The 26,054-nt window shown below is 41.0% G+C and overlaps 1 protein-coding gene across 1 annotated transcript in view; it reads right to left on the bottom strand.

Annotated features, from left to right (window-relative positions):
* Nucleotides 1-254: 254 nt before the first annotated feature.
* LOC139475086 (spondin-1-like) overlaps nucleotides 255-26,054 on the bottom strand; it is a 123,845-nt gene continuing 98,045 nt past the window's right edge. Inside the window, exons 5-14 of the mRNA XM_071258332.1 lie at nucleotides 24,344-24,502; nucleotides 22,801-22,952; nucleotides 17,156-17,306; nucleotides 16,551-16,657; nucleotides 13,779-14,022; nucleotides 9,498-9,929; nucleotides 8,675-8,845; nucleotides 6,646-7,164; nucleotides 5,187-5,365; nucleotides 255-4,392 (exon numbers count right to left, since the gene is read on the bottom strand). Of these exons, the coding sequence (XP_071114433.1) occupies nucleotides 4,345-4,392; nucleotides 5,187-5,365; nucleotides 6,646-7,164; nucleotides 8,675-8,845; nucleotides 9,498-9,929; nucleotides 13,779-14,022; nucleotides 16,551-16,657; nucleotides 17,156-17,306; nucleotides 22,801-22,952; nucleotides 24,344-24,502 (2,162 nt within the window). The 3' untranslated portion in view covers nucleotides 255-4,344. The remainder of the gene's footprint in view (nucleotides 4,393-5,186; nucleotides 5,366-6,645; nucleotides 7,165-8,674; nucleotides 8,846-9,497; nucleotides 9,930-13,778; nucleotides 14,023-16,550; nucleotides 16,658-17,155; nucleotides 17,307-22,800; nucleotides 22,953-24,343; nucleotides 24,503-26,054) is intronic.

The following is a 26,054-nucleotide window of genomic DNA, read 5'->3' as shown; positions in this document are numbered from 1 at the left end:
TATTTTGTGTCATTATTGAAAAAAGTGCTACAGCACTGTTGCTCACATTCAAATGTTATAAATCATGAAATCTTCAGCAAACAAATACCGGTAAGAATGTTAACTTGCAACACATCACACCATAAACTCACTTGGATCCTGGTGAGAAAACACATTTTTGCTATTTGCTGATTCAATTTCAGATTTTAGCAAAATCACAGTGAAACCTCTGAAAATGATTTATGTAAAGAAATAAGACGTGTCAACAAACTTGGTAGTATTTTGTTTATTATTTTATTGTAAGTGGTACAGTTCAATATCACATTTACATAACAAAATATTGACCACATAATGTACAGAGGGCAACACCCTATCAAACTGGCATATACATTTATTGCTTGTTGATATTTCAATTTAGTTATGATTTTTGTATACTTTACCTTAAGAAAGGTAAGATTATTCATTTTTATCTCCAGAAAAAGACATATCAAATTCGTCGAGATCTTTCAATCTTTGGCCTTTTAAATTATGAACACACACAAGAGGACAGCTACCCCATTTATTAAATACTATAAAAAAAATAAATAATTGTTTATGCAAACTATATCTCAATACAATGGGTACGATAATTAATGCAGTAAATATTACAAGAGCCTTAAATTAAAAACAATTATGAATAATGTTTTTCAAATTTTAAAGATAAATTTTACTTTTCAAAATTAAAAAAAATGAATTTGGGAATATTTTAATGGTGGAACAATATTGTTTTAGATATATTATTTTACAAACCTTTGTATAAAATGTCTACAAGAATAAATGAGTGGTAGCCTAATAGTATGTGGCTATCAGAGCGTCAGTGACATTAAATGCACCAGTGGTATTACAAATATACCATAAACATCAATAAATATCTAGTAGTGAGGTATCTCTTACACAGCTTGGGCAGAAGCACAACACATATATACAGTCTTGTAGCCAGCAACTGCAGTATAAAGCAAAGCTTTTGTAATTCTAAAGTTTGTGCAGAAACATTCTACATTTATGCTACATTGACATTCATGTTTTGTTAATATTTTAAAATATTAAATGAACATTTACATATAAATAATTCTAGATTTCCAAGCATGGTTTGTAAAATATTCAAATATTTTAAGTCTACTGCACCATTAACTGAAACAGGAATTTCTCGTGATTCTAAATTTGAAATTTGTGGTATTTTTATGATGGAATATTCAATTGCTGCAGTCATTCTGATGTTTGCTGAACATGTCTGAAATGCATCATGAGTTGTCTTGTCTTGTCTTGTTGGTCGCAAGCACTGCCAGGTCAGAAGACTCCCCAATCCAGGGCTTGTTGTTTGAGGAGACTGTGGATTGTGTGGTCACAATGGCTGTACATAATGGCTAGTACCGGGATGGTACCCCACCTGGATCGATCAAAACAGCACCGCGACCTGACACATTCCGTGTCGGTCAAAGGCCATGGATTTGTACTCACACTATCAACCACTAGTTTCGTCACTCTGTGTCTTCTTGATTTTGATGATGATGAACAGTTAATGATTCAGAGTGATACAATTTCTTCATCAACCTACAATCCATATTGTCCAGGTGTCATAAGAATGAATTCAGCATTGAAACTCATGTACCGTATTCAATCTATTAAACCCCGTTCCAACAAGGGTCCCCATACATTTTGAAAACAAAATTTCAAGTATCAAATAAATTCATATTTTGTAAATATTCAAAGTTTAATCTAGTTGTAATGCAATTGGAAAGGTAACCAACCTGGACACGCTTCTGTGTGCCGGGGTGCTTAAAAAGTTGAATACGGTAACTAGCAACTGAAGTGGAATGATGCAGGAAGCTGGCTTAAAATCTACCCTCTCTAAAACAATGTACATAAACATTCAATAACAACTTTACTATCTACAATGTACAATGAAAGCACTTAACAACTTGATGAGGACCCCCTGCCTCAAAGCACACCCTCCCATCCTAGAAATAATGAAACCGTCTTTTCTATGATGGAAAATACCCTATTCAAGAGGTGAAAATATCAAACAGCCAGTATATTTCACATCAAATAAAGGAACATCTCATTATTTGAACCAGGGGTTTCAGGTGGGTCGTGTCTCATCCCACGGAGACTGCATAAACACAGAGTGGGTCTTACCTAGTTACACGTGCTGATGTCCTGAAAACTAATATCTTGCAAATACTAAATTTATAAATGAGCCCTAACTGCAGCAACAGTCTGTCAAACCCGATTTGCTTGCATGAGATTATTTTTAAACATATATTTACAATTACCACAATAATCACCAATGTGATGTGTGTCAGACAGCGAGGTAACATAAATTTATTGATCATTGTCTTCAAAAATTATTCAATGAGACATAACAAAACATTGCTGACCGCATTAGTTGTCACCACAATCTCATACGCAAGCTCAAATATGATAAGTCGTCACCTAAACCTTTCACAAATCACTAATAATCAATTCACAAGTTGAAATTCCCGTCTTTACCTGACGCAACGCTGCAAAACAATGGCTGCAAGTTGACAACTGCCTGGTATTCCAGAATAATATGAACACAGAACACTTCTGAACACTGAAAACCGTAATCAGTCTAATAATTCAAATAAGTAAGATGGACGACATTTCCAAATAAAGGGAGACAACATTTAGTAATGATCGCGAGAAAATTACTGACATCAAAATAATTGGATTCTGATATACAACTCAACATTTCCTAAGGACCATAATAGTCTTTCGTTAAAGGTGCGGTCGTTAGCAAATATTAAGTAGGTATATTTCGGTTACCAAACAGTACCCATTTTGGGTATATTTTTAGTGTATACATTATTAGAATAACTACGGCATGTGCTGTGGAGTTAACTCTGTAGAGTGTCTTCGACTAACAGTTATTTTGTGTGCTTGCCATATTAGAAATCAAGTAGTGATGTAATCATATGTGTGAAATATTTATCATTCTGTTTTACTTTGAAATTTAACTGTGATATTTCATTTTGAATTACTCGATTATAAAGATTAAAATCTTGAAACAGATGTACTTGGGAGAAATGGTTGATATTTCTTACTGACACATCTCTTAATATCAGTAATATTTTTCAGGGAATATACATATTGTTTACCAACAATGTAAATTTTACATTTTAAAGTATATCATGTGAATTTAGTAAAGCTTTTAATGCAGTAAGTATTTCTGTTAGAATTTTCTGTTATGGATAGTGAACAAAATCTTAACAGCTTATGAGTAAAATTAATATTGGAGTTTAAAATTATGATTAAAATTACATCAAACAGATAGTAAAAATCCCTGATACAGAACTTGTGATTTATAAAGAAAATCTTGTGACCCAGACATGGCAAATAAAAACATCATATTATGGTATTTGAAAAACATGGATAATAAAATATCCTGGTAATAAGTAACTGTATTACAAGTATGCTTACACAGTTCATGAATGTGCACAGAATGAACCAGTAGGTTCCGACATTATTGCTGTGACTCTGCATATTTGGAGTTACCTCCCTTAGACCAGCTAAGAAATAAGTGGTGTCAAGCAGTGACAGGATATGGTGGTGGTGCGTGGTGCACAGAGTGATTATTTTGACTGTCGCAGCTGAGAGGATTAACTCAGTATTATAAAGTGCACTTACTTCAAGACAGCAGTGCAATTATTAGATCACTCACTTGAAGAAACAAATTTCATCCATGACTTTCCTTGAAAAGTGCACAGTGCAAGTTCATGTTATTTTCCTTAAAGAAAATATCATAATTTATATATCATTCAATACCCTTTGTGATGTACTTAAGGCACATAACCTGTTAAATTGGAACACACGGTAGTGGACAAGCATTGGGTTACAGATACAGGTGGCGTTACATACATGCAGAGCGCAGGGTTAGTATCGCACACCTGCAATGGTGCTAGGTGGATGGCGGCATATACAGGCAGGACTGGCGTCGGTATACGGAGCTAGCTGGATGCATGCATGAACACAATGTCACAGTTCTAACAAGGCACATACAGACACAAGGTACATCTATATACAGAAGGCAGGTTAGCCAACAGTCTTCCAACAGGGGACCAACAACTGCATCTAACTGAAAGTCTTGTCGAGTCTCGGCAACAGACGCTCTGAAATTCATCAGTCGTACACACTGAAGCTCTGTCCTCTATGGTCACAAGACTGAGTTTTTGATATGATAGCTTGCTCTTGCTTGGCAAGAAAGTAACCTCTTCCCCATGAGAGGTCAAGGCACGATGTATTGAAGTCTTGCTGCCGATTGGTTACTAGAGGTCACATGGTTGCAGGAGCGCAAACATTGATTGGTTAGTAGCGCCGATGGTAGAGCATAAACCTACGCATATCCTTCTCCAGCTGAAACAGTACATAAATTAACCCTTATTATTCCCGTTCTGGACATTGCAACGATGATATTACCCATGGTGCCATGTCTTTGGTTGCAACCCGAGATACTATGCCACACGCAGTTTAACCCTTCCAACAGTGACTGTCTACAACTACACAATACTGTGCTGTTAGAGTAGAACCTGCTTTTGAAAGGGTTAAAGCTACAGTATTTGCACAAACGAACAGAAAAGCGGTGATGAAACACAGAAGCTATCTAATGAAGCGAGAATTCCAACATCAAAAGAAAACATACAGATATTAAACTAAAAACACGGTAATAATGAGATCATATTATATATTTGTGTTATTATTTCTTCGAGTAAGAAATGTCCGCCATTACTAGTTTCACCATAGATACAGCACCATGTAATATTAGTCACACAACTAACTTCATAATATTCATGCAAAAGAAAATAATCTAAGCAAACAGAATTAGCATGACTGAACAGCTTGTCAAATCAACCGCTGAAGTAAGGAGAGCAACAAGAAAAGGGCTAAATGTTTGGATTTAGAAAGATTCTTAGGAAAAGTAGAACTTTAGATACATGCTTCTGCAATATATTTAATTCATGCCATGCAGAAATGGAAATTAATTCGGATGGATGCAAACTTGTCGGGAGAGATTGGATTGCTTTCATCTGTCACTGCCTTTATGCCCACCATTACTATGTGGAAGTTTCACCCTACCTACAGTGTTTGTGTCATAAAGTAAGTTTATCTATTCTTCTAGCCTCATCTAAAATGTACTGTTAGACTCATACATCTTCATTTGGGCACATCGGCAAACTGCAGAACCGCTTCTCCCTCCGGGCTGCACAGGGAATGCCGCCATGTTTGGCCTTCTGCAGGACCTTCCGGCGCCGGACCTGGACCGATTTCTTACCGCATGTTGCAGAGCACTCCTGCCAGTCTGCCCACTGACTCAACTCACAGTCAATAGCTGAAGAACAGATCATTGACAGACATTAATCATTCTTGATTATCTGGCATATTATATCTCATTTCTGTGATATAATTACCCTGGAGCTTTCATCAAGCTTTGTTTTGAGTACGGTTTGAGAGACTGATGCCAAAAATAGACAGCCAATCAAATTGCATTGTTCTTTCATGACTGAACCTAGAGACAATATCACCAGAATTTGCTTAACTTTTGGGTTCTCAAATACACGGCAGTCTCCTCCTTCCTGAAACAGTATTCAGGAAACATCTTTTCCAGCTTAACTTTCATTAATAACAGTCTCCTGATTTGGGTTTGTTTGTCACTTAATGCCACTCTCAGCAATATTCCAGCTATATGACTGCAGTCTGTTAATAATCGAGTCTGGACCAGACAATCCAGTGATTAACATCATGAGCATCAATCCATGCAATTGGGATATGATGGATGACATCACCAAGTCAGTGAACCTGGCCACCTGACCCGTTAGTCGCCTCTTATGACAAGCATAGTCACCTATTATGGCAAACATGGGTTGCTGAAGATCTATTCTACCCCAGATCTTCACCGGCTGCGAATTTGAATGCAGATCTAAGCCGAAGTTGCGTCCATGTTCAGAAGTGTATTTTGGATGGTTGGTGATTTCAAGATCACAAACAAGATTCTTCAACAATTCTGTGCTAAGTTGGTGATAATAGAGTTGAAGATGGTGATGTCACTTCTGAAACTAAGCTATGGCGGGTCCAGGGTATTTATCATAATAGAAGGGGAGCTATAATATAGTAATGGCTTTCCCAGGATATATGCTTAGTGCTAATGTTGTTCTTTGTGATACTGTTGTACTCCGTGTGTGCCTCTTGTTTGAAGGTTTCTGTTATGAAATACTTTTGTGTTGTGAACAAGGTATAACAGTAGTGGGGGACTGCCCTATTACCCGACCCTACCCGTTACCCACTGAAGATCTCTAGAGTTGGGTACAAAATGTCTGATTGGGAATTATTTTATCATGCATACACTGAAGTTGACTGCAGCTTTATCTTTGTTCAAACATATAAAAGTCAGAAGGAACGAAAAAATTAGTGACTTGTAGTGTAACCATGGAGTTTTATAGTTATTGTCATTAAACAATATATCACATGATATAACCCCGTATCCGCGTAGTCCTGTGGGTACCTGGGTCCTACTCAGTACCGACCCGGCCCAAGTACCCGAGTTACCCATCCCAGCCCTGGCACACCCTTAACCTCCCTCCTCCCACGGACCCCCATCTCACGGCTACTTACGACATCTATCCACTTTACACTTCTTCTTCTTCATGAGTTTCCTAGGACACTTCCGGCCACCATTCTGCGGCTGCACCTTGACCATCCTCGTCTTGGTCATCATACCCTTGCCACATGTGACTGAACACTCCGACCAATCAGACCACGGGGTGACCATGCAGTTGACCCCTGACCCAGTATGCTCCTTCCTGTGCCGCCTCTTCCTCCGCTCCATCTTCTTCTTCTGCTTCATCATCCTCCGCTCCTTCCTCCTGCGTTTGATCTCGTCTGACAGCGCCCTCTCCATCTTCAAGTTGGCCGACTGCTGCATCATCTTCTTCTTCATCATCAGCGTCTTCAGGTCCATGTGTGAGAACGTCAGTGACTGTCCTTCCCTGTCTGCGTTGGCTTCCATCTGCTGTTTCTTCATCATGGCTTGTTTCTTCTGCATCTCCTGCTTCTGCATCAACTGTTTCTGCATCATCTGTTTCTTCATCAACATCTGTTTCTCAATCATCATCTGCTTGCGGTTCACTTCCACTGCAGTTCAGGAAAACGTGGGTTAGTATTGCATGTAATCTGCAGTAATATAACTAACTAACTAATATAATATAAGGGGATTGTTCCAGTACACAAAAAAGCAAAATGTCCATTCCAATGACACCTTCCATGAAGGTTTCTCAAAGACACTACCATTTCCACGCCCGACCCTTAAGATGATAAAAACGTGGGCTAGTGTTGCAAGTTATCTGCAGTAATAAGTGAGTGAGTATGATTTTACGCCGCTTTTAGCAATATTCCAGCAATATCATGGCGAGGGACACCAGAAAAGGGCTTAATTCACACATCGTACACATATTGGGAATAGAACCCGGGTCTTCGGGGTGAAGAGCGAATGCTTTAACCACTAGGCTAACCGACCTCCCGTGCAGTAATAAAATCTTCAGGGGTAGATTAAGATGCAATATGTCCATTCTAGTCAATGTGACCTTCAATGAAGGATACTCAAAAACACGACCACTTCAACGCCCAACCCTGAAGATGATATGTACCAAATTTCATCTGACGACTGTAAACATCATCATGAACATGACACAGTTTCAGGTGTGTGACCTTGAGAGAAAATTTGACCTTCAGTATCAGTTACAAGTATTTCAAGAACATTCCCAGTAGGGTCGCAACAACGAAAATATTTACGCTATTTGACTGAAACTGTGTGACAGTGGTCTGCTACTGTTATCAGGAGGGAGTTATCACTTGTCAAACATAAGCATTTAAATCATATAACCACTGCATGCATTAAACTTAAAAATATCTGCAGGAAAAGAGAATTTTGAGAAAAACTGACAAACATACTCTGTGAATGACCTTCACCATGATCTTGACCTCAGATGTAGATCACTCATGACCTTTTATGACCATATGTACCAAGTTAAATAGAACTACAATAACTGCTTTTCCAGTTCTAAAGAAATTGCAAACTATGACCTTGACCTTTGACCCGACTGATCATTACCTAAAAATAATTCCCAAGGGTAATAAAAGAATATATGATATCCCAGAGATGTACAAGTGGAACATGGTTTCAAAAGCAAAGAGTGACAGTGCTGACGGACAATTTCTGACAAAACCTTCATGCATCCCCAATTACATGGGGCTTTATAATATTTACAAATGCTTTCTAACATGTAGACAAAGACCTACAAACATTAAAGTAACATTACCAACATAGAATAATAATGGAGTGATTATGTTACAGTTGTTATTGGCAATATTTCAGTCATATCATGGCTTTGGAAACCAAGAATGAGCTTCACACATTGTACCCATCTGGAGAATAGCACCCGGAGCGTCAGTGAACATTTTTACCATTTGACATCCGCTGTGTCCAAAATAAAATGATCAGCATGACAAGAAACCTTAACATAAATACAGCTTCTATTGAACATTAACAGGGAGCGCTGAAAATGATAGCCTCAGGTTTTTTAATTCACTGGAACTGAAGTTTACGTTTCTATTGACATTTTAATGAACAAGCTACTGAACTTACTCATATGCTCAGCACACAGCTCCACACATTCTTCTTGCGTGTCAAACTTGTTCTCATTTCCACGGCAACCTCCATAGGTAAATGCCTGACATTTCTGCATGGAGGCGTTGTAGAACCACCTGATGAACATGCCCCGGCACGGACCAGTATCAGCATCCTCGTTGCAGATGACTGAAAGAAGGGCAGGAGTAACAAGTGTTATTGTAGCATTAGTGTCATAATCTGACAACCTGTCACAGATGCAGGGTCCGAACCTATGCCTGAAAGACAAGGGTTTCTTGTCATACCATATTAAAGGGACAGCACTATTGATAGACATAATGTAATAAACAAAATACTGCATTTACGTTTCTATTTGTTTTATCTAAACTACACCTTGCTGAAAGTGGTTAGTGGTTATCCACTCTGAAAACGTTCACAATTTTATAACATAATCTGAGCTACTCAAATTTAAAAAAACTATCGCAATACTACTGCAACACTTGTAACGCCATTCGAACCTCCTTGTGTTGAAGTCGTGTTGACATGGAAAAAGTTTGAGCTATCAGGGTTCACAACTTCAGGTGAATTTTATGCTTAATTTGTACACATTGGTCTCTCAGATGAGTTTGAGACAACAAGATTTCAACACATCCAAGTTTGACACAACGGGGTCTGACTGTATATAGTAAAAGTACTGCATGGTAATTTTAACAACCGTAATACTATTGCAATACTTGTAACCACATAGTAATAGTACCTCAATAGTTGTGACTACAAAGTAAAGGTACTGCAATATCGTTTTTTAACAACCTGACTACCATTGCTAGTCATCCTAACTCACCCGTGTAGTTCTTCATCTTGGCTGCCATGTCACAGTCGGGGATGATGCCTCTACAAAGATCCTTCTCTTGAAGATGTACACCGCAATCGTCTGTCTTCTGGGACTTCCTCAGGAACATCCTCCACCTCTCCTTCATCCCAAGTCCGCAGGTCCGACTACACGGTGACCAGTCGGACCACGGAGTCACGGCGCACATGTCGCTGGGATCAACCTCCTTGGCATGCCGGAACTTGAAGCTCTGCATCTTGCGGCGCTTGGCATTGCAGCCCGAGTTTCCAACACACGTCTCCTTCTCCATCATCTCCACATTGCACATGGACTGGGTGATGCCAGGGTTCTTGAACATCCGGCGGCGCTGACGCATGCCGTTGCCACACGGGTTGGAGCAGTCTCCCCATTCATTCCACTGACTTGTAGCACATTTCTCCATTTCTATAAAACAGTTGACAAAAAATTGTATTCAGAAAACTGATCAATGAGTGTACTTATTTCAAACTATTCGACTCCTACAACAAAGCCTCCTAAACAATTTGATGCTAAGCTCCAAATCTTAACTTCTATTGTTTCCTCAGTACTGTTTTGTACTGGGCCCACTTGCACAAAGCAATCTTAGCACTAAGATGATTGTAACTCCGATACTTTAACATAAGCTTACAATAGTCGTAGTGCTAAGATTGCTTGGTGCTAAGATTGCTTGGTGCAAGTGGGCCCTGGTCATCAGTACAATCTCACCTATGGGACATAAATCTCCCTTCTAAAGCGTCACAGTTTTATAACAAATTATCTCTTCATTTAAACCTTACGATCCATATGCCCTACCCTCATCCTCTATGCCGATGTTCATCCTCTATGCTTTACTCTAAGCCTTTGTACTCTACTAAGCCTCTATGCCCTACGCAAAGTCTCTATGGATGACTCCGATCTATTCAAGACTCTCATCCTCCATGCCCTACTCTAAGCCTCTGTCCCCAACTCAAAGTCTCTATGGATGACTCCGATCTATTCAAGACTCTCATCCTCCATGCCCTACTCTAAGCCTCTGTCCCCAACTCAAAGTCTCTATGGATGACTCCGATCTATTCAAGACTCTCATCCTCCATGCCCTACTCTAAGCCTCTGTCCCCAACTCAAAGTCTCTATGGATGACTCCGATCTATTCAAGACTCTCATCCTCCATGCCCTACTCTAAGCCTCTGTCCCCAACTCAAAGTCTCTATGGATGACTCCGATCTATTCAAGACTCTCATCCTCTATGCCCTACTTTAAGCCTTTAAGCTCTACTAAGCTTCTATGCCAAACGCAAATACTCTATGGATGACTCCGATCCTCTGTGCCAACTCTCATCCACTATTCCGGACTGCAACCCAGTGCTTGGCTCTGACCCCTGATGCCCAACTGAGCCCCTGGATGTACCCTGCTGTGCCCCTGGATGTACCCAACTGTGCCCCTGGATGTACCCTGCTGTGCCCCTGGATGTACCCAACTGTGCCCCTGGATGTACCCAACTGTGACCCTGGATGTACCCAGCTGTGACCCTGGATGTACCCAACAGTGCCTCTGGATGTACCCAACTGTGACCCTGGATGTACCCAACTGAGCCCCTGGGTGAACCCAGCTGTGACCCTGGATGTACGCAACAGTGCCCCTGGATGTACCCAACTGAGCCCCTGGATGTACCCAGCTGTGACCCTGGATGTACCCAACTGTGCCCCTGGATGTACCCAACTGTGTCCCTGGATGTTCCCAACTGTGCCCCTGGATGTACCCAACTGTGACCTTGGATGTACCCAACAGTGCCCCTGGATGTACCCAACAGTGCCCCTGGATGTACCCAACTGTGACCTTGGATGTACCCAACAGTGCCCCTGGATGTACCCAACTGTGACCCTGGATGTACCCAACAGCCCCTGGATGTACCCAACAGCCCCTGGATGTACCCAACTGTGCCCCTGGATGTACCCAACTGTGCCCCTGGATGTACCCAACTGTGACCCTGGATGTACCTAGCTGTGACCCTGGATGTACCCAACAGCCCCTGGATGTACCCAGCTGTGCCCCTGGATGTACCCAACTGTGCCCCTGGATGTACCCAACTGTGACCCTGGATGTACCCAGCTGTGCCCCTGGATGTACCCAGCTGTGCCCCTGGATGTACCCAACTGTGACCCTGGATGTACCCAACTGAGCCCCTGGATGTACCCAGCTGTGCCCCTGGATGTACCCAGCTGTGCCCCTGGATGTACCCAACTGTGACCCTGGATGTACCCAGCTGTGCCCCTGGATCTACCCAGCTGTGCCCCTGGATGTACCCAGCTGTGACCCTGGATGTACCCAACTGTGCCCCTGGATGAACCCAGCTGTGACCCTGGATGTACCCAACAGTGCCCCTGGATGTACCCAACTGAGCCCCTGGATGTACCCAGCTGTGCCCCTGGATGTACCCAACTGAGCCCCTGGATGTACCCAACTGTGCCCCTGGATGTACCCAGCTGTGACCCTGGATGTACCCAACTGTGACCCTGGATGTACCCAGCTGTGACCCTGGATGTACCCAGCTGTGACCCTGGATGTACCCAGCTGTGACCCTGGATATACCCAGCTGTGCCCCTGGATGTACCCAGCTGTGACCCTGGATGTACCCAACTGTGCCCCTGGATGTACCCAACTGTGACCCTGGATGTACCCAACTGTGCCCCTGGATGTACCCAACTGAGCCCCTGGATGTACCCAGCTGTGCCCCTGGATGTACCCAACTGAGCCCCTGGATATACCCAGCTGTGCCCCTGGATATACCCAGCTGTGCCCCTGGATGTACCCAGCTGTGACCCTGGATGTACCCAACTGTGCCCCTGGATGTACCCAACTGTGACCCTGGATGTACCCAACTGTGACCCTGGATGTACCCAGCTGTGCCCCTGGATGTACCCAACTGTGCCCCTGGATGTACCCAACTGTGACCCTGGATGTACCCAGCTGTGCCCCTGGATATACCCAGCTGTGCCCCTGGATGTACCCAGCTGTGACCCTGGATGTACCCAACTGACCCTGGATATACCCAGCTGTGCCCCTGGATGTACCCAACTGTGCCCCTGGATGTACCCAACTGTGCCCCTGGATGTACCCAGCTGTGACCCTGGATGTACCCAACTGTGACCCTGGATGTACCCAGCTGTGACCCTGGATGTACCCAACTGACCCTGGATATACCCAGCTGTGCCCCTGGATATACCCAGCTGTGCCCCTGGATGTACCCAGCTGTGACCCTGGATGTACCCAACTGTGCCCCTGGATGTATCCAACTGTGCCCCTGGATGTACCAAACAGTGCCCCTGGATGTACCCAGCTGTGACCCTGGATGTACCCAACTGAGCCCCTGGATGTACCCAACTGTGCCCCTGGATGTACCCAGCTGTGACCCTGGATGTACCCAACTGAGCCCCTGGATGTACCCAACTGTGACCCTGGATGTACCCAGCTGTGACCCTGGATGTACCCAACTGAGCCCCTGGATGTACCTAACAGCCCCTGGATGTACCCAACTGAGCCCCTGGATGTACCCAACAGTGCCCCTGGATGTACTCAACTGTGCCCCTGGATGTACCCAACTGAGCCCCTGGATGTACCCAACTGTGACCCTGGATGTACCCAACTGAGCCCCTGGATGTACCTAACAGCCCCTGGATGTACCCAACTGAGCCCCTGGATGTACCCAACAGTGCCCCTGGATGTACTCAACTGTGCCCCTGGATGTACCCAACTGAGCCCCTGGATGTACCCAGCTGTGCCCCTGGATGTACCCAACTGTGACCCTGGATGTACCCAACAGCCCCTGGATGTACCCAACTGTGCCCCTGGATGTACCCAACTGAGCCCCTGGATGTACCCAGCTGTGACCCTGGATGTACCCAGCTGCCCCTGGATGTACCCAACTGTGACCCTGGATGTACCCAGCTGTGCCCCTGGATCTACCCAGCTGTGACCCTGGATGTACCCAGCTGTGCCCCTGGATGTACCCAACTGTGCCCCTGGATGTACCCAACTGTGACCCTGGATGTACCCAACTGTGCCCCTGGATATACCCAGCTGTGCCCCTGGATATACCCAGCTGTGCCCCTGGATGTACCCAGCTGAGACCCTGGATGTACCCAACTGTGCCCCTGGATGTATCCAACTGTGCCCCTGGATGTACCCAGCTGTGCCCCTGGATGTACCCAACTGAGCCCCAGGATGTACCCAACTGTGACCCTGGATGTTCCCAACAGCCCCTGGATGTCCACATACGTTGCTTCTTCTGCATCATCATCTTTTTCTTCATCTCGCTGACCAGTTCATCGGTGCTGGGTGACTTTTCTGCAGAGTTTGCCTCACCATGATCACTTGAGCATGCCTCATAAGTTTTCTTCAGAATCAACCTTCCCATCGGTTTGATTGGCTGAGACCCAAAGAATGGTGAAGCTCGATTTCTGATGATAGAGTTGGTGATGGCATGGATAGACTCCCTTGGGTAGGTATTTTCATTTGGAGACTGAAATAGACACGTCTCACTTAGAATTGATCAGAATCGGTGGATCATTCTCTCAGTCACTGGTATACTTTACCCAATTATTTACAGGCCACCTTGATGAGAGATATATTTTTCCAGAATTTAATTGCCCATAATTAAGGGTACATATAACACACGAGTGAGTATTATACGCGAATAAATAAGTGAGTAAATTGATCAATCGGAAAGGGTACTAATTGGGATTGTTCACGAGCCAATATATTAGCAAATTTCGCCATGGGCACTTACTAGAGCGGGGCGCCTAGTACGTCAAATACGGTAATTGTCAACTGACAGTCCAAGGAAGATGGATTCAAGTCAATCAAATAAAAGCGACAAAACCCTTTCCCTATTCATAAGAAATCTTGATTTTACAACTCCAACTAAATCATACAAAATGTTATAATGTATATCATTGTCTACACAGAGACAATGCCTCAGTTTCACATACTACACATACCACAATGTCAAGACATCAACTGTAAATCGGCCTGGGACGAGAGAGAGCAGAGTTCCTCTTAAAGGGGCTCTCTGCTTAGCTGTCGGTACACCATGTTCACATGATCAATGGAAGTTGGTCTTACTATAAACTGCATTTCATTGGTTGATATTTGCATAAGATTTATGATGCAGTTATCCCAAAATAATTCCTTTGAGCCCCCATTGAATGACATTTGAAAAAACTAGATTCACTTTATTGAGGTTGCTGAACCTAAGCCTTTTCACATTTTCATCATAAATAGGGCTGTTTTTTTCTTGAAAATAATATCCTACGCTTTTTTCACTGTCTTAAAAACACATGCAGTTACCAAACACCAATAATTGAATTTAAAAATACATATATATCATATCCTTAAACCATAACTCAGACTTAAAAACTAATTTGTTTCTAAAAATAGAACAATTCATAATGAAACCTTCAAAGATATTTCACGTCTCAAATAATTTCTTTTTGACTTATTGACAAAAAGTTATTTTCTCCGGAAGTCTGTGGTTACAATAAATTAACCATTATGTCATTCTGCATATATTTGTGGTATGTTCTGTCTGGTGCCGCGTGTGTCTGACTCCACAGCGACCTCCCTACATCATAAAGCTGTTTTCGGCTCCACTCTCATCAGATCGTACACAGATAGCGAAACAGGAGCTTGTCAGAGCCCATTCACAAGTCACAGGTAGAATTGCCAGTCTAGACACCAAAGCAATTTATTTCTTTACTTAAAACAAGGAGAGCAGCTGAATTGCTTCAGGAATCATTAAAGAACAGGCATTCTTAAACACACATGTGTTGAGACAGATTGAGAACAATGAGGTCATGGACACACTGACAAGGAATCCGGGAGGTCGAAAATTGTGATTCCTTAATTTGTAAACCAATTCTATTATATTGATCTGAATAATACATGACAGGCTGCATTGACACTTATTGTTTTGCAAACTGGGAACATTCAGCATTTAGAATGTCAAGTCTTTTATTCAGTCACTTTTTAGAAGACACAAATCATCATATGGGCATAAGCCAAGGTTTGAAGTCACAAATCATATGGGCATAAGCCAAAGTTTAAAGTCACAAATCATATGGGCCTAAGTCAAGGTTCGAAGTAAAAAATCATATGAGGCATAAGTCAATTTAAGGTTTGAAGTCACAAATCATATGGGCCTAAGTCAAGGTTTGAAGTAAAAAATCATATGAGGCATAAGTCAAGGTTTGAAGTCACAAATCATATGGGCCTAAGTCAAGGTTTGAAGTAAAAAATCATATAAGGCCTAAGCCAAAGTTTGAAGTCACAAATCATATGGGCCTAAGCCAAAGTTTGAAGTCACAAATCATATGGGCATAAGTCAAGGTTTGAAGTCACAAATCATATAAGGCATAAGCCAAAGTTTGAAGTCACAAATCATATGGGCATAAGCCAAGGTTTGAAGTCACAAATCATATAAGGCATAAGCCAAAGTTTGAAGTCACAAATCATATAAGGCATAAGCCAAAGTTTGAAGTCACAAATATATGGGCCTAAGCCAAAGTTTGAAGTCACAAATCATATGGGCCTAAGCCAAAGTTTGAAGTCACAAATCATATAAGGCATAAGCCAAAGTTTGAAGTCACAAATCATATAAGGCATAAGCCAAGGTTTGAAGTCACAAATCATATAAGGCATAAGTCAAGGTTTGAAGTCACAAATCATATAAGGCATAAGCCAAAGTTTGAAGTCACAAATCATATGGGCATAAGCCAAGGTGTGAAGACAGACAATGGTCAAGTCAGTCTGTAGATCTGGTATTAAGTCATACATATCCCTTTGTCTTCTATCATATAAACAAGTATTCAACTCAAGGTGACAGTTTCAAAAACACATTTCATTTTATGTTTTGAACCTTAAAGTTGTAACTGCCATGTATGACAAAAGTGAATAGTCAGAATGAAGAATACTTCTTTTCTATCTCAACTTTTCATTTCTTTATTATCAGCACTTCAGAGTATTTTTTCACAAATACAGCAATTCGCATACCTCGTATGACACCCCGCTGTCGGTACCAGCGTCCCAGGGGTACAGGTCAATCTCCTGGTTGTCGGCCCAGGTACAGTTCTTCTGGCACATGTCAAGGGCACTAATTCCTGCAAAATAAAAACAGTATCACTACAGTGTCACAGACAACCAATCCATGCAAGTCAGCAAGATGGACAGAATGGATAGACTTGATTTGATTGAGAAATGGGACATATTTGACTAAAAGATTAAGTCAACATTTTTTTCGTATGACGCCTTTCTCTGTCTAATCCTGAGTCTGGACTGGGCCCATTCACCGCAAGGCAGTATATATAGTGTTAAATTTGTATGACTCTCTTCTCCAGAAAGGGTCTCAATGTGGTGGGAAGAAATAGTTATTTGGGCTACCTTTAACATTCAGTAGAGCTACCAGAAAATTGTTGTACTGAATTCTACAGGTGCCTTAGAGTGTTATTGCCGATTTTTATTTCAAACATTTTTACTCAAACATTGTAATCACAAAATACTTTTGCAAAAAGGTGTACATTTGGAAATATAGTTTCTCCATGTTTGATGAAATAGGGTTGTTGGATCCATGATCAAAAGGATAAAAACTATGGCCTTACCTAAACACCAGTCGGGACTGGGCCCGATCATGGTGAGGAGAGAAAGAAGATGCTTCTTTGAGTTGACGGTGAAGACCGCGTCCACGGAGTCGAGGATCCGGTCGGGCCCCCACAGGGAGTCTGTCTTCACCACAGTCCGGATCTTCTTGCTCTGGGAGACAAGCAGGCACTTCCATTACAAGCCTGTACTTCAATAACTTGTTGTACAGGTCATTACCATCGTGTTTTAAACTGAGTTTTACTTTAACATTGACCCATCAATTTGCTATGCACACTTGCTCGTTAGGTGTACCAGAATCTAGGGATAGGACGAGTCCAAATTTACTACCCGGGTACCCACCCCGCTTTACCCGACCCTACCCGGGTACCCACCCCACTGTTACCCGACCCTACCCGGGTACCCACCCCGCTATTACCCAACCCTACCCGGGTACCCACCCTGCTATTACCCGACCCTAACCGGGTACCCACCCCACTATTACCCGACCCTAACTGGGTACCCACCCCGCTATTACCCGACCCTACCCGGGTACCCACCCCGCTATTACACGACTGGAGGTCTCAAGAGAGAGGTAAAACATAGTTTGACCGTACTCCTGTCAAAATGAATTTAGATACACGTATAAACCAGTCTGGTCATGCACACACTGAAGTTGACTGATGTTTTATCATCACGCAAACATAAAAAGTCAGAAGGAATGTGTGCAAAGTCAGAAAGAAATGTGAACATTTATCACTTATAGTGTTACCATAGAGTTCAAGATAATTTTTGCCATTAAACAATATAATCAAGTGACTAACCACGGGTCCGGGTAGTCCTGTGGGTACCTGGGTCCTACTCAGCACCCACCCGACCTGAGTCCCCGAGTCACCCGTCCCAGCCCTAAAAGATTCATATGATCATGGGTTCAAATCCCAGATTTTCCCTGATTGTGTTTCTCGGTTTGTTAGTACCAGGCCCATGGTTGTGAGTTTCAACACAGTGGTAAACTACTTTCCTCTCTCAGCAAGCTGACATGCCGTCATATAACTGAAATACTGTTCAAAGCGGCATTAAACCAAACTCACTCACTCACTGTAACCAAGGATCAACAGGAGCTAGAAGTTATAGGAATGCTGTTGTTGTTGTTATTGTTGCTGCTGTTGTTGTTGTTGTTATTATTATTATTTAAGATAATTTATCAACAATTGTTTTTCTGTACGATATGTTTATTTCAGAGACTAGATGCTAGTCTATTCTACTGATAACTTTCTCAAACAGACCAGACTTTCATACAAGTACAGTATCTTTATTTAGTAACAAAATGATAGAAATATTGCATTAAGAGTACAGCTGCTATCTCTGATGATAAAATGTAACTTATAAACATGACAAAACATGTATTTGATGCTCTATCTTTGATACTAAGAAACAGATCAGTCATGTGATATCTGTTTATCTTAAGATAGACCGAATCTTTATCATAAAACAGGAATATTGCACTTACGAAACATGCAATCCAAACATATAAATAAAGGCTGCATTCCTACCGATCCAAATAGTTCTGACATTTAACATCCAACATACACAAGGACCAGAAAACAGAAAAAACAAACAAACAGAAATCCTTCTCCTTTGAATTACACTTCCTGTGAGGTGACATCCAGGGCTGGGGGAGGAGGACTATAAAACTAAACCCCGACCTAGATGCTGCTACCAGACAAGGTCGAGAATCCCATTTCACTGCCATAGTCTTTATCTTGAAATATATGTCTCATTGGCGGTGTAAATATGTAATATTAGTGTTTAACATGACAGTTTCAGACTGGTGATGGAGAAACGTATCTCCTTGGAGATTATGACACTGAGTCGGAGATAAGATGTCTAGAGTTACACGTTTGAAAGCTTCATTCAACCAGCTATGCTTTCTTTACATTGTCTCTGTTTTTCAAGCTTCACATTTCTTTTTAACGGTATTTTGACACAAGCAATTATTTATTTACAATTACTCCTAATTAAGTTGAAGCATATCAACCAGCTATCACTTATCATGATTTAAAGTGTAAAGTTTCAACTTCAGCTGTTCAGATAATTATTGCCTAAGGTCAAAAGTTGATGCTTTAGTCTAAATTGGTAGTACTCTACTATTGAAAGGGAATTTAGGAGGCGTTTTGATGTTAACTAATAGCCTACATATTTTGTATGCATTACAAATTGGAAAGGTGATAGCCATTTATCTAAATTGTCAGAGCTGCTTCTTTCTGCCACTTGCCAAATCATAGTGAGTGAGTGAGTGAGTGAGTGAGTGAGTGAGTGAGTGAGTGAGTGAGTGAGTGTGTGAAGCCTCAGACAGCTACCACTGCGCTGGTATGGTAATGACAAACCTAGAAACATAATCAGGGAGAACTGGAATCAGAACCCACAATCACAGGTTGCTGGAGTGCCCAAAAGACGCGACTCTGCATAACAAACGCTAGCTGCTGTGACTTAGATGACTGGGCAGCCTGTGCCCCCATGATTCATTATAATGTCTTTATTGGATGATATACAATAAGGCAAAGAGTGACTGCTTATTAAAATGGAATGTAGAAGATAAACATTACATTTGTGGGTGTTATTGAGTTATATAAGATATAAGTATTATAGAACATTGTTCTGTCATGATGTAATTTCTGGAGATTCGAACATGCGCTCGCAACGTGATGACATTGTAAGTTGGACAACATTAGTTTTAGTGAGTTGTTCCCCATAGATGTAGCTGGGCAACGTAGATAAACCCAATCACCAAAAGTGGGAGAAATATGACAATTGGTATTGGCAGAACAGGTTCAGATTATTAATGTGAACTTATGAGAATATCCAGGAACTACCAAACTTAAATCCCCTGTTGATAAAATGGACTTGTCCAACATTACCGAGATCACATTTTTATCACAGAGTCATCATTATTACAGGTAGGTTGTCCAGAGATTTCATTTGCAACCAACTGTTTTAGCCGGAGGTATCAAATATTAACAATTTCCAGGCATCAAATACTCAATAACATCTACAAATTGGAACGCACATAATGTTTATGAACATCATAAAAAACAAAAGGTATCAGTAATTTTTTGGAGCATTCTCTCTGTACATGAACTCTCTCAGTTGTGAAAAAGACATGATGTCACTCTCGAATGCTATGATGTCCTATTGGAATATGACATAATGGATGACATCACATCACATGATCCTGTGATAACTGAACTGTTCTGGTTGGCAGAATATTGAAAAAAAAAACTAATAAATATTGATCACACTTATATTTCAATTAGTTTGCAATCCATTTCGCCAAGCCAAATGGCTTGTTCTTCAAATTTGGAATTGATAAAAAAACAAACTTAATAATACAAAGTATTAATACACGAAGAAAAGTTCAAAAGATTTCTAGGCTTTGAATCCCATTTAGAAATGTTTTCCAAGCAATCAGACAGCAGCACCCCCTCCTATTTATTGAACAATCTAGATTAATGTTATTTCAGAGCTTTCCTTGTGAGGGACACTGTCTTGTGATATTTAAGATGAAAATATGGAATGCTAAATCAGCCAAGAATAAGATTGCGTGTTTGATAAATGTCTGCAAAACATACAAAATATCAAAGAAATACATTGCCGAACTGGATGGATATCTGTTGAAAATAGTTTCTTTATGGGTCACAAGAAGTCAAATGCAGTCAATATTTGGACAGTACAAAATCATAAATTCATATTCCTTCATTGTAAACACATTCATTGTATATCTTTACCTATCTAAATATCATTATACACACGTTTGGTTAAAGAAAAGATGAAAGTATCTTTTCCCATGAATGTTTCTTGTGAATGATCTTTATGTTTTAAGATCAAAATCTGGACAACTAACCATCCACAGAAAATATTTGTGCAAGGATTTCATGCTTTTTGTGACACAAAGACTGAAACGCTGAATAGTCTGATACATAAACTGTACTGTATATGCTTGCTATCTATCATCACAACATGGGAGTGTTCTATTGTTGATTATTCCATACCTGTAAGTACCTGTTACAATGGCCTGACCCTAATTACTGCACACAGCACCTAGTGACATTTCCCTTGAGAATGCAGGACCCAGATGAAACATTTAGAGTTATCTCCCCTTGCTCCCATGACCTTTGTGACCCTTCCACACCCTCATTTGACAAGTCTCACCTCATACACGGCTCCTTGCCCATATTAATCAAACTGTGTGCATACTTGTAAGATCTGGGCAAAAAGTCACAGCTGACATTCGTGGAACATGCCACCATCGCTGACAATCAGCAGAGTTGAGAGGGATGCATATTTGTAATTCTGTTCAACACTGGTATGAGAATGCTTGTAATTGCAAGAGGGCACCTCCAGTGTTGCTTTGTAGTCAATATTGACACAATGTAGCCACTCGTCCCTCCTTCCTAATTACCCCGGGAACCCCCTGCCACGTGTAAACATCATATTGCTTTCTTCTTAGCTAAATAGCAAAACTATTCGCCTATAAACACGTCCACAACTGTTTTACCTTTGCACCAGTCATCATTACTTTATTGAGGTTGACCTGATATTGACTTGACCTGCACCAAGTTTTTGTTGAGAAAAGTTGCCACGTATTACAAAGTACTGTCTTAACCCAGCAGTCACATCTCATAAGCTTTGTAGAATTTGTTGCAGAGTTGCGTCCCTTGGGCACGCCAGAAACCTATGATTGTGGGTTCGAATCCCAGTTCACCCCAATTATGTTTCTAAGTCTGTCAGCACCATACCCACGCTCGTGGGTTTCACCGAAGTGGTAAACGTCTGAGACCTGCATCACTTTGGGCTTTCCTCCCACATTAAGCTGACAAGCCGCAATATAACTGGAATACTGTTAAAAGCGGCGTTTAACCCAAATCACTCACTCACTCACTGTAGAATTTGTATAGTTCAATATGCGTACCTGGGAAGCTTTGAAATGAATTATAAAGTTCTTCCATAAATTCCTGAATACTACTTCAGACACAATTCTATCTAAGAGTTGGGTTTTCATACTTGATAATTCACTGAAAGATCTGTAGGCATTTGCTATTAAAATTATAAATAATACTTGATAACTGCTTAGTGTGTAGACACCACAAAACTCTATCTTAATATGGACGAATTGGGTGTCCTTTACTTCTTTTGAGAAGTACACTTTGACTAATCCTGTTATTGGTCAGCAAAAATCTTTAAACTAAAACTATGTTGTTTGTTGTTTAAATCCGCACTCAGCAATATTCCAGCAATGTGACGGCGGTCTGTAATACTGAATGTTGTATTGTAGTTAGAACCCACAGCCTTTTGTAAGGCCGCACCACCTGCATGGCTGTTGTTCAACCAAGTGTGAACCTGACATCAACTTTCTCCCAGTCATGTCACTAGATGGTAGTGACGCATGAGAGCTAGCTGCACGAGCAACTCCACACAATCAAGTCCTCAATAGCTAGAGTTGTCCATTCTTGCTGCTACCTACCCATGAAATCAGGAGATATAGACAAGGGCATTATTACATGGCTGGTTAGTTTGCACCCAGTTAAAATAACATTTAGTATGTTCTTAAGAGACACAATGTCCATCATTTTTATACCGTTTTAAGTATGCTGATGCAGACAATACTCACATTTCTCTTCATGTCTTCTGTAAGGGAGCGAGAAGAGCCGTATTCACAGACCTCTCTTACAGCTTCGGAGGCCATACCGCCGTAGTCCCAAATGCGATAGTCGTTACTGTGGGAGGCACCCACAATGTTGGACCAATGCAGAAGAAATGAACCTGTAATGTAGTAGAGTTGTGTCCCTTAGAGGAATGTAGTAGAGTTATGTCCCTTAGAGGAATGTAGTAGAGTTAGTGCCCTAAGAGGAATGTAGTAGAGTCATGGCCCTTAGAGGAATGTAGTAGAGTCATGGCCCTTAGAGGAATGTAGTAGAGTTGTGGCCCTTGGAGGAATGTAGTAGAGTCATGGCCCATAGAGGAATGTAGTAGAGTTATGTCCCTAAAGGAATGTAGTAGAGTTATGGCCCTTAGAGGAATGTAGTAGAGTTATGGCCCTTAGAGGAATGTAGTAGAGTTGTGGCCCTTAGAGGAATGTAGTAGAGTTGTGGCCCTTAGAGGAATGTAGTAGAGTTGTGGCCCTTAGAGGAATGTAGTAGAGTTGTGGCCCTTAGAGGAATGTAGTAGAGTTATGGCCCTTAGAGGAATGAAGTAGAGTTGTGGCCCTTAGAGGAATGCAGTAGAGTTATGACCCTTAGAGGAATGTAGTAGAGTTATGGCCCTTAAAGGAATGTAGTAGAGTTATGTCCCTTAAAGGAATGTAGTAGAGTTATGGCCCTTAGATGAATGTAGTAGAGTTGTAGCCCTTAGAGGAATGTAGTAGAGTCATGGCCCTTAGAGGAATGTAGTAGAGTTAGGGCCCTTAGAGGAATGAAACCAGCTAACTCCATCCTACACAACATATATGAATTTAAAGAAAAGTTGTTATTTAAGTGGAAATAATCATCAGTGTTATCTTATTTCTTATGAATTTCAGCTTGACAATCTGATCGTTTTGAATACGTTGCCCTAATCCCTAGACTTTGTGTTAGCTTTGTGTGGAAGGGAAACTGTCTGTGAAGGAGGTTGTAGATATATACAACCTTCAGGGGTTCAGTTTAGAGCTGAATGGTCAAGGATCTTAATATTGGATTCAAACTCAAGATCAGCAGATCCTGACACAGACAATGGGATGCAACTCTACGCAGTCAAATGGACTACCAATGACCACTGTGCCATTAGAAATAAAACTCCTGGGTAAATCAACTATATCTGTATATTATTCTAAATCACAGAAAATTTACAAGAAACTCCAAATACGAAACTTCACATGATAACAGATCCATGCACATCCATTCTTCTATACTGATAAAATGTCATAATTTCAAAATATAACTGCTGAGCGAAACAACTAATCTTCACAAAGCGACGTTATTTGAATACTACTAATTATCAATGTTGTATGTATTTACACAAGAACTCCTACTGACATTCATACAAACCACAGTAACACTGCTATTTTCCATCTACATATTTAAATGGCTTAAATTAATTTCACGTTTTTTAAAATGACCTTTAAATGTAATTGTCGGAATATTTGCCGACTTTTAATGATTGACTCCAACGAAACTTACTGTCTCCGGTTGGGAAGTTTTTGGGATGCGTATGACGTGACCACAGCCCTTTGAATGTGATGACATACTTGGCGTGCCCACAGGCGCAACATTCCTCCTTCTGTTGCAGCGGGGACGGAGCGTTCTCCGGAACATTGGCCACAGAATCCTGCTGGGTCACTGAAAATAACAGAAGCATTCTTTCTGAATACGACAAGCATGGGTACCGAGAACATATTCTGCCCAGGAAGACCCAATAGTCTTATTAAACTAGAAGCTCAAAGTCAGAGACCATCTTTGGGTGGGGGATAGGATTATTTTGAAAAAATAATTTGTTTCCTGAAAATATAGAAAAAATACTTTTTGCCTGAGGTTTAAATTTATTATTTAAAATATTCACTGGATATGCTGTATGTCCTAAAAAGAATATTGTTTGGCGCCACATTTCAGAGAAAGAAAAACTGTATGTCTGCATGCAGTGACCGAAACTTTGTTGTGTCTTTAAAAAATAAAACCTTTCACCTGTGTACCCTACACATAGATCCATCCTGCTGTAAATACTGTCAAGTCAGCAGTAAGTTCATGACTGACAGGAATTAATTATGTAAACTTTATCGAAAATCTTCATTTTGAGTGTTTTTAAACAACTGCCACAACTAGCTCAGGCCACACACAGCTGAATGTAAACACACGCCCGACTGCCAGAAACATGTTACTGCCAACTTGTGAAAGTCAAACAAATAAATAATCATTTGTTCCAAATTGATTTAATTGACAAGTGTACATGTTAACCAAACCAAGCATTTTCCTTTTTCTCAGTTCCCTCACAGACAGATTTCAGCTCAAAGACTTATTTCTTACATGAACATGGTCGCCAGATAGAAACAACATGTCATCCAATATCTGCTTCCTATCTTGCCAGCTTCACTTGATGTCTCCCTGTAACCAGGTGCAGATTCCGAGATAATCAATCAACTCGACAATCATCCAATCAGCAACATCGGTAATACCTCTATTCTACGTCTGCCACCATTGCTTTATGCGAATGCACCCAAATTTATGTTTGCAGGCTATATCAGATATCCTGTAGAAAACATGATAGTTTCTTTCCAACACATTCAGATAATCTACAGTGTGGATGATACTTTCTTAAATGCTATCGCCAGTATCTGCAGTCACTAAACCTGAAAAGGAGCAGAGTTATTTAGATGAGTGATTCTAATCCCCTCATTGTTATATTCAAGATTGACTTTCATTGAGGCCCTCTTTAGGAGCATCAAAGGTAACTGAAGATCCTCTATGATTAGGTATACACAGACAACCTTATCAGTCCCTCATCCTTTGGGAAGCATATTAGGTGCACTACACAACAAGTGCATTTGGGTAGCAAAAATGTGACCTCATCACAAAAACTGGTATTTTTAAACAAGTCTTAGATTTAATGTTTGATAAAGTACGTTGTGGTTCATTTCATGTATGGCAATAAAGAGCTTTAAAGGTAATCCTTAGATACTTAGCAAAAAACATTTCACATCAAGCAGGTTTTATTCAAACCAACTTTGGTCAAACAATTGTTGCAGATAAGTTTGATTTATCATATTCTAACATCATGCGGTTCTGCCAACACCCTTCTCCTTCATTACAAATATATTTCATTGGGAAAGATGGTTCGGATACCAATATGTTGTGCGGTGAGGTGAGGTGAAATTGGGTTTAACATCGTGTCCAAGAT

The sequence above is a fragment of the Haliotis cracherodii genome, unplaced genomic scaffold, assembly GCF_022045235.1.
Source record: "Haliotis cracherodii isolate W230 unplaced genomic scaffold, xgHalCrac1.p SCAF_3, whole genome shotgun sequence".
NCBI lineage: Eukaryota > Metazoa > Mollusca > Gastropoda > Lepetellida > Haliotidae > Haliotis > Haliotis cracherodii.
Note: the sequence above shows the minus strand (reverse complement) of the source record. Positions and strands in the feature narration are given on the sequence as shown.